At 34.9% G+C, this 8825-nt stretch overlaps 3 protein-coding genes and 1 pseudogene across 4 annotated transcripts in view; 2 read left to right on the top strand and 2 right to left on the bottom strand.

Moving 5' to 3' along the window:
* The window catches only part of LOC106339824, a 1627-nt gene extending 1009 nt beyond the window's left edge, over nucleotides 1–618 (bottom strand). Inside the window, exons 1-2 of the mRNA XM_013778698.1 lie at nucleotides 337–618; nucleotides 174–239 (exon numbers count right to left, since the gene is read on the bottom strand). Coding sequence (XP_013634152.1) covers nucleotides 174–239; nucleotides 337–514 — 244 coding nt within the window. The 5' untranslated portion in view covers nucleotides 515–618. The remainder of the gene's footprint in view (nucleotides 1–173; nucleotides 240–336) is intronic.
* Nucleotides 619–996: 378 nt separating this feature from the next.
* Nucleotides 997–3274, bottom strand: LOC106339881. Of its 2 annotated transcripts, none has more exons than XM_013778744.1 (9): nucleotides 3187–3274; nucleotides 2940–3094; nucleotides 2514–2847; nucleotides 2252–2440; nucleotides 2077–2168; nucleotides 1936–1995; nucleotides 1790–1859; nucleotides 1511–1714; nucleotides 997–1428 (listed from the first exon to the last, which is right to left on the bottom strand). In XM_013778744.1, exons 2-9 carry the CDS (start codon nucleotides 3068–3070, stop codon nucleotides 1030–1032), a joined length of 1479 nt encoding a protein of 492 aa, XP_013634198.1. In that variant the 5' UTR covers nucleotides 3071–3094; nucleotides 3187–3274; the 3' UTR covers nucleotides 997–1029. The 2 variants fall into 2 exon arrangements, with proteins under 2 accessions (XP_013634198.1, XP_013634199.1); XM_013778745.1 differs by having other exon boundaries at nucleotides 2940–3099; nucleotides 3187–3269.
* A 460-nt stretch (nucleotides 3275–3734) lies between these two features.
* On the top strand, nucleotides 3735–4367 carry LOC106339203 (annotated as a pseudogene).
* A 1620-nt stretch (nucleotides 4368–5987) lies between these two features.
* On the top strand, nucleotides 5988–7154 carry LOC106341579 (putative defensin-like protein 55). The gene is made up of 3 exons (XM_013780312.1): nucleotides 5988–6082; nucleotides 6236–6283; nucleotides 6869–7154. Exons 1-3 carry the CDS (start codon nucleotides 5992–5994, stop codon nucleotides 7012–7014), a joined length of 285 nt encoding a protein of 94 aa, XP_013635766.1. The 5' UTR covers nucleotides 5988–5991; the 3' UTR covers nucleotides 7015–7154.
* Nucleotides 7155–8825: the final 1671 nt, after the last annotated feature.

Here is an 8825-nt window from a genome sequence, read left to right as displayed (position 1 = left end):
AAGAATAAAAGTGTCATGTTTAATACTACCAAACATATGTTTCGATATTCAATTAATATTTAAACATTTAAAAACCCACCCAACTAAACTAACTATGTTTTGTAGTGAAAATTCTCTATTTATTTGATTAATTTAATAACTCAAGCCCTCAAGAATAAGTAGCAGGCGTGTACCGTCGCTGGTGGAAGTAAGCTGTTCGAGGAGATCTAACTGTGTGCGTACTGATGATGATGAAGAACCTTCAGTGAAGCGAATCGAACGGTTATCAGAAGAACTCAGTTTTTGACATAGGGAATCAAGAATCAAACAGCAGAGATCCTTGTCGGATCAGTTTACCTGAGGAAGAAGGATCGCTGTCGTTTTCGGTGACACCGCTTTGGCTACGGTCAGAACGGAGGCGAGGAGGAGAGAGCTGGAGAAGGAGGTGTCTCTGTTTTGATCGAGATGATGATGATGAAGAAGAAGGGTTCGAGATTGGGTGAAGAGAAGCGGGGAAGAGTTGCAAGGCCATCATCTGAGAAAGGCTCTCACGCTTTCGACTTCTTCTGAGATTCCAAGTTCCACTTCATTTTTTGTTTGAGAGGTCAAGAAAATTTTGAAATATTAATTTTGGAATGGAAAAATTAAGGAAATGTCTCCAATGCCCATCGAACCCGGGTTTCATAGACTAGACCATTATTTTGTGTGTATATGTTTTTATGGTCTGTTTGAGAATTCAACTATGGTTTGGTAAATAGACGTCAATAATAACACAAACTTTATGCAGAGACTTTTTTTTTTTTTAATTAGTAAAAGTAAACATTATTTCAATTTCCATCAGAGATATAAAAGCAAGCAATGTATTAATTGATGATGAGTTTAATACAAATCTTCTCTTTGACTCGGGTGAGAGTCATGGGAACCTGCTTGTAGACAGATGGCAAAGAGCCTGTCGAGTCTTTAGTGATGCAATCTTTGGATAATCAAATGTATTAACATTCTTTATTCGATTTCAAATATCATCAAGAGAACCAAACTTTTATTTGATTTTCAGTCCAAGAGAACGTAACCATTTGGATCATGTACTAACATTCTACTACTGCTACTAGTACCAGTGCGTTCTATATTCTGAGGAACTTTCTGGAAGACCTGCGCATGAGACTCAGCTTCTCTTTGAAACTTCTTGACCATTTCGTCAAGCTCTTGTTTTCTAATCTCCACGTTCTCTTCTGCCTCTGGCTCCTTGAGTCCAAGGTAGAGCAAAGCCCCGACCACTAAAACAAAACCTGAGAAGAAAAGAATGGCTGAGAAAAGTGCAAAGGCTTGTGGAGAATCTGCAGCTCCTGGTATGCCATCTACGTTTATCCCAAACAGACCGGTCACTATTGTCAGCAAAAGGCCAACTCCTCCAAAGATTCCTAGGTTGTGTGTAACCGTCAGGCTTCGATCCTAATCAAGTAAACAGATTAATTAAGTTAACTAATCAAGAAGACTTGGAGAGTTAATGTACTTGTGTTAATGTATTGTCTACCTGTAACCAAGCTCGAACGGTGTTTTGCATGACGTCTTGGATAGTGAATAAGCGGCCACGGACTGCTTCTTGTTCATTGATCATATTGCGTGTGCTCTTTCTTATTCCTTCAAGCAAGTCTTTTGCTGTGTTGCCTTTTAGTTGCTGAAGCAGCTCGAACACAATCTCTTCTCTTGCATGAAGCGACCATTTCACTCGTATGACCTGATACATAGATATCAAAGACAAATGATGATCTAATCTCCTCCATGGTGACCAAACAAGGAAGAAAGTATTTACCTGGGTGGAAAGCCTTCTGATTTCTTGATTCAAGATTATAGTAAACAGATTTAGATCCTCGTACATTCTCCTGATTTCATGAAATAGAGGGTTGAGGAGTTGTTAAAGCAATAGTGTAAGATAAAGAGTAGGTTAAGTTGAAGTACTTGTTCATAAACATCAACTCAACTTCGTCTGCTGCACCAAATATATACTTCCTAAATAGCCTACATCAAAGAGATTATGGCTATCATTCATCAACCATCACAGGGGGTGAAGAATACTTTAGATCCAGGGAAGACAGTTACCTATCATCCCAGCGAGCAAGGCGGCATGCAAGATGCGCTATAAGTTCATGTATGGTTCTTGGAATGCAGGCTCCACCAGCAATTAGCATTTCCTGGTTAAGACAGTACAATGCATCAGAGCTTAAGACCAACAAAGATAAGACCAAGACGACTGATTCAGATGAGACGAACGAACCTGCACTTCTGTAATACCTAACACACTAATGTTCGAAGCAAACCCCTTAACATGTAACGCAGTCACTACAAAATTCTGTGACTGCCATGACCTCAAGACAATGGGAATGTCATCTTCTTCTATAAAAGGATCACCAGCTGATTGCCCCAACAGCTCAAACAACAGCCCACCAGCAACTCTAACCGGAACCTATCAACCACATAACAACAAATTTTAATCTACCACAGCTCCAAAACCGAAACACAATCCACAAACTTGTTACCTCATAAAAAATATGTTTCATCCGTTCACTAATCAACTTGCTCTCGTCCCTTAGAGCCACACTAACAGCCGGATGCAACCACTTGGCATTACGCAGCCACGAGGCGACACCTTGATGGCTAGCATCAACGTGGCACCACCACGTGGGACCCGCGAGTGGTCGGTCCCAGTAAGGAGCAGCCAGCTCAGCAACCGTTGCATGATCTACATCAACGTTCTGCACTGACCACTCACCATCAACCTTCACTGTCTGAACAAGCTCAGAGAGCCTATCCCAACCAATTGGTCGCCAGTGACTCCTTGAGTGCTCTTCTTCTTTAAATTCATGTTTTTTGCTGTCACAACAACAACAACACTGTTCACAGTTAGTTAAAGAGTTTAAGCAAAAAAAAAAAAAAAACTGATAAAAGTTAGTAACTTTTGATACGTTAGAGTATAAAGAGCATCTCCTCGGTGAAGAGCGCTTGTTGCGTCGTACTTGGCTGTCTTGCGACGACCTTGATGAAACTCGAAAGCGCAGATAAGACCATCCGTCCAGAGGTTGTGATTCGCATTCATAGCTTCAATCAAGTTTCATACTTTCTGTACTTACAAAAAAAAATAAACAGCAGAGATCTCAGAATAGAGAACTGAAAGCAATAGAGAGAAGGAGGAGGCGAAGTTAACAAGTATACTCGAAGCAAAAGCAGCTCAATTCGCCTGAGAACTTAGCACCGATTCAAGTTGAATCAGAGACGGAGAGAGATAGCTATGTGGCAGTCGAGGTGGGGAAGACGAAGGCGAGAAGAGACCAAACAAATATACACGTGTATCACACGTGTGTTACCATATTTGGGCTTTATTAGACTTGGCCCAAAATTAGATTCTCTTAAATTTTTCTATTTTGTAATTTTGACATTATTTATTAATTTATTACAAAGTACAAAAATATTACAATACACAGTTTTAAAAGAGAATTTTCTTAGGATAGCCTCATTTAGTTTGTTTTTACAAAAATAACCGTTAATAAAGAAAAGAAAAATTTTCTATGATTATCTTTTTTTTAAATCTTTGTCACAAAAATAATTTTTTTTTAAGTCCAAGAACAAACCAAAACCATCGATCATTGTGACCAGAGCCGGCCCTTGCCATAGGCCAATGAAGCATGGGCTTCCAGCCTTATTATTATTAAGTATAATATCGGCCACAAAATCCACAAAAGTAACTTTAGTCCATTGGTTAAATGGCTGTATACTCTATAAGAGGTTAAAGGTTCGACCCCAACCAGCCACATTATTATTTTTGGCTTGTAGCCTCAATAAAACAAGGACCGGCCCTGATTGTGACTCAAGACAGTCCAAACTCCCTTAGAGCTCATGCCCTTGAGATCAGCTCAGGTAATGACATCTGTGAGACTCTATCAGACTTTGCTAGAAGGAAGCAGAGAGGAATCTGCATACTAAGTGCCAATGGTTGTGTGACCAATGTGACATTAAGGCAGCCAGCTTCATCAGGAGTTATTGTTACATTACATGGACATTTTGAAATCCTCTCATTGCTTGGTTCAATCTTGCCTCCACCATCACCGGTTGGTATAACCGGTTTGACCATTTACTTAGCCGGGCCCCAAGGACAGGTTGTTGGTGGTGGAGTGGTTGGTGGGCTAATAGCATCTGGTCCTGTTGTTCTCATGGTTATAGTCTTCCTCTGGATGATGATGAAGCTGCCTCTATGCAGAACCAGCAGTACTATCATAACGGAAGATCTCATCCTTTAGAACATTCATAGATTGCCTCAAAACTTGCTCACTAATGGACACTCTGATTCTGATATTTACTCGTGGGGTCCTGCACAGCGTGCCATGTCCAAACCTTAATAGTAGTAGAACAAGATGACTACTATTATTTTTACATGTGAATTGTGAAGAGTCTTACAAACTGGTGATTTCTTATGTTTATGATTGTCTACTTCCATGAACAAATGCAAAAGCTCCATGTTAGTTTTACAGCTTGTCCAAATAATTGCCATTGACATCAATATTCATGAATCAAGTTATTCAAGATGACGAACAACAGTGGTTTATTGATTGAAATACATAAACCTGAATATCGTCCCTCATCTGAACTTCATGGTTCATCATATGGAAGAACCATGTTCTGACATTTTAGTGCTGCCGAAAATCATGTCAATCATTGGTTAAAAAAAAAAAAAAAAAACCAATGTGGAAGTCATATGTACTGAAATAGCTGGTATTGTTATTGGGAGAGCTGATCATCATAATTAGGTAACTAAATTTAATAGACCATTTCCTATATATTATTTATAAAGTAATTTTACACATGTCATTTTTACAATCAATTTCACTAAAAAATGTGACATGTCACACTAAAAAATGATATGGCTTATGGCTTAATGTGGCATGGACAAGAACATTTAATGTTGATTTATATTTTTATTAAACTTTTTAGAATATGATAATAAACAATTCATCATTATTAAAGTAGATCTATTCAAACTTAATATTAAATAATATAATAATAGAAATATAACAAGATTCTATAATTTCAAAATATATATTTTATAATCATAAATTTATTACTAAAAAATATTTTCAACATTTTATACAATTGTTTCTAAAAATTATAAATTTTAATCATAATACCATTTGTTTCCTTTTTTTTTGTAACAGACCATTTGTTTTCTTTTGATATCTAAAATTTTAAGATAATACTGTTTAGTATTAAATTTTTTCTTAACTATAAAAGGTGATTTAATATATTTAGACACACAGTTAATAGATAAAAATCTGTCTAAGATTATAATTTTAAATACATACATATCTATTCTTAAATATAATTAAAATAAAACAAAATTATTTATTTATCTTTATTTATATTTAATTAAATTAAAAAAAAATGTTGGTACAAAATAATAAAATCTAAAATATTAATAAAATTTTACTTTTAAATATAATTTAATTTTAAATTTTACTGATGCACATTGTGCTAAAACACCTAGTAATATGATATATAGTGTAGACAAACAAAAGATATTTAATTGTTACCAAAATAATTCTTAGACCATTAAAATGTTGACCCAACAATGGTTTGGCACTAAGAAAATATTGACCCGACAACTAATATAGTATATGCTAGTATTTTTATGACAAATAATAATGTATAGATATCTAGTCATGATCTAAAATTTTCTAACATTAAATTGTAGTAACTGTAATATTTTAGTCAAAGATAAAAAAAAATGGCTAATTTGTATTATTATAGTTGAAATATATTTTCTATTTTGTTAAAAATGAAAATCTCTCTTGGATTCTTGACTTTTTCTTTTGACATGTGTAGAATTCTAAGATTTTTTTCTGAGCTTTTTCGATGATGAACATATCTCTTAATAAACAAAATCTGTAGAAATTGAAGACACTACTTTTGTATAAATAAAGCATTTCGACTTCTTCTTTTTTCACAACAAAATTGACAGAGAAAATAATGAAGATCAGACAAACTTTTGTGATGTTTTTCCTTGTAGTAGTATTAGCAACGTCGTCGTTGTCCAACTCCAACGTTTTCGCATCACGGGGTATGTTGTAAATTGTTCATTGTTCATCTCTCTTTTGATCATTTTTAAAAGTAACTTTCTGAATGTTTCGTTTTTAAAAATTTTACAACATAATTAACATTAAGAAATAAATCATGAATACCACAAAAACTTGTCTGATATTATTTTTTGTAGTGATGTGGGCAAATCCATTGTCCAATTCCACCGTACTGGCTTCACCGGGTATGTTTTAGTTATATAATATATCTGGTCATTCTAAAGATAAGTGATTATTTACATATATTATTTAGAGAAAAAAAAAAGGGTTTAGGGTTTAGAGTTTAGGGTTTAGGGTTTATGGTTTAGGGTTTAGGGTTTAGAGTTTAGGGTTTAGGGTTTAGGGTTTAGAGTTTAGGGTTTAGGGTTTAGAGTTGAGAAAATGAGGTTTTGGGGATAAGATTTCAAATTTTGAAAAATAAAAAAATTAAAATTTTCAAAGGATAAACTTAGAAAGGTGCTATTTTGGTCATTTTAGTTTTTGAGTGCTATTTTTGTGATATAAACTTAGAAATGTGCTATTTTGGAGATTTGCCCAAAAAAAATTGTAAAACCGATTAATTAGATGCATGTACGTTTATGTCTATTTCCTTTAAAATTACAAGAGTATGCTCTTCGTACATCACATTCCGTTCTCAACTAAACATTTGGCAAAAGCCCTTTCTCAAAAAAAAAAAAAACATTTGGTTTCCCATTTCCCACAAATTTATTTTTTGAATACATTTATTTCATATTTGATTTCCCTTAACATAAGTTGAACATGTGTTGCAGGCGTCGAGGCAACGCCATCTCAGATTCACATTTGCTATAAACCTTGTACAAAAACTTACGGTGTTTATCCATGCTACGATGACTGCCTAAGCAAAAATTTTGATGATGGAAATTGTGAATATAATGGACTTTGTTGCTGCACATAATGATAAAAAGTCGTCATCCCAAATGGTTGGCAATCCTTGGTTATGAGTAAACTGGCAAATTCGAGCGTTTATGCTTTGGTTATGCTTTTTTAGTAGCAGATTCATGTAAACCGTTTAATGAAATAAAACTTATTTTATTATATCATCGCTTAGCATCAGCAATGTGGATCTCGCGAGGCTTAAGAATTCGAAAGGAGCCTTGTTTCCTATGGCGTAAGCAAACGCTTCATGACTTTCTTGTAAACTGGCAATTTGAAAGCTTAAGTTATCCTTTTCTAATATCAGATTTACATATTTTGTTCAATGAAATAATACTAATTTCATTTTACTATAGTTTTCATGGCTTTAGTTATTTTGCTTGACGATTGTGTTTTTCACAAACTAAAACTAGTATCAAACTTGTGCGATGCAAATCCCATCTCCAAAGAATCTACTGTAACCAAAAGAAAGAAAGTAAGATAACTGATTAACTGAAACATGAAAATCAAGAAAATGTCAGAAACATGCATGAAATCAAGAAAACGCCAGAAGAAGAAGAAGCTGAAAATGGGTTTTGGGCTTAGAGACAGAGAAAGAAACGAGAGATTTGATGTATGACCCTTCAGATTTATGAAACTAAACTCCAAGAAACAAAAGAACCATCACTTGTCTTCTTCCACCACTGAGAAACAAATCTGAGGTTCTGCTATAGATAAAAAGAAACATATACACGGATACAGCCAAAGCTATGTAGCAAAGTGATCCTCATGTGAAACCCAAGTGAATAACCATAGTATTTTTTCCAAGAGAAGAAGGAGAGTTCTCGAGCTGGTCGTCGTGATCAGCGTGTAAGTTTCGAGGGTGAAAAGAGGGACGGTGGATTTTGATGGACAAGGGTTGTGTTCGATATTGAGTTTTTGTGTTCTTTTTTCGAGTACACAGAACATCTATGGAGAAAGGAGAGTGAAGATAGATTTAGCGCATGATTAATAATCCAGATTCTGAGATTGAGATTTTTTTTTTTACTGAATGTTAAATTTATTATTCATCAAAAAACATTAGTACATCAAGTGTGGCTTTGTTTGAAATGAAAAAGGAAACTACTTCTACTCCTATTCCTTTAGCACTTTCTAAAGCTTCAAAACTTTCTATCACTTCCTATCACCTCATAGGAATATTTACATTCTCGTACCAAACCAAGAGATCGTCCAGACCTTAGTAAGATATATATATATATATATCTAAGTTTTTTTATGCCAGATAAATTCTATTTTTATGTTTATTTTTGAGGAGAATATTAAACTGAAATTTGTTTATTGTATTCTTATAATTCAAACATATGTGTACGACAATAAGTTGAACATGTGTTTCAGGCGTCGAGGCAACGACATCTAATGTGCACATTTGCTTTATACCTTGTTCACCAAGTTACGGAACTTACGAATGCCTCCATGACTGTCTCTACAAGCGTTATCATGATGGAAATTGTGTAAATGGGCGTTGCTGTTGCTCATAATGATTGAAAGCCGTCACATTTCTGGTTAGGCCTGGGCAAAATAACCGGAACCGAAGAACCGAACCGGAACCGAACCGAAATACCCGAAACTGGAACCGGGCCAATACCCTCAAATACCCGAACGGTCCCTATATTTTTATATCCGAAATAACCGAACCGAACCGAGAACCGAACGGGTACCCGAATATATAAAAATATTAATTATATATATATATAATATCACTAAATATATATTTTTAATTCAAAATTATCTGAAAATAGTTGAGGATAACTAAATTATTATAAAGTATCCAAACTACCCGAAAGTATCCGAAAC

This window comes from Brassica oleracea, chromosome C4 (genome assembly GCF_000695525.1).
Source record: "Brassica oleracea var. oleracea cultivar TO1000 chromosome C4, BOL, whole genome shotgun sequence".
NCBI classification, from domain to species: Eukaryota; Viridiplantae; Streptophyta; class Magnoliopsida; order Brassicales; family Brassicaceae; genus Brassica; species Brassica oleracea.
This window is presented reverse-complemented; position numbering and strand designations above follow the sequence as displayed.

Bases quoted from the DNA above. Each gene is read 5' to 3' on its own strand.
- LOC106339881 (XM_013778744.1), bottom strand. From the start codon at position 3,070: ATGAATGCGAATCACAACCTCTGGACGGATGGTCTTATCTGCGCTTTC. The intron at 1,996-2,076 runs GTAACTGTCTTC...TCTTTGATGTAG, and splicing joins CTTGCTCGCTGGGATGATAG to GCTATTTAGGAAGTATATAT. The intron at 1,429-1,510 runs GTAGACAATACA...TTACTTGATTAG, and splicing joins CCGTTCGAGCTTGGTTACAG to GATCGAAGCCTGACGGTTAC.
- LOC106341579 (XM_013780312.1), top strand. From the start codon at position 5,992: ATGAAGATCAGACAAACTTTTGTGATGTTTTTCCTTGTAGTAGTATTA. The intron at 6,083-6,235 runs GTATGTTGTAAA...TATTTTTTGTAG, and splicing joins CAACGTTTTCGCATCACGGG to TGATGTGGGCAAATCCATTG. The intron at 6,284-6,868 runs GTATGTTTTAGT...CATGTGTTGCAG, and splicing joins CACCGTACTGGCTTCACCGG to GCGTCGAGGCAACGCCATCT.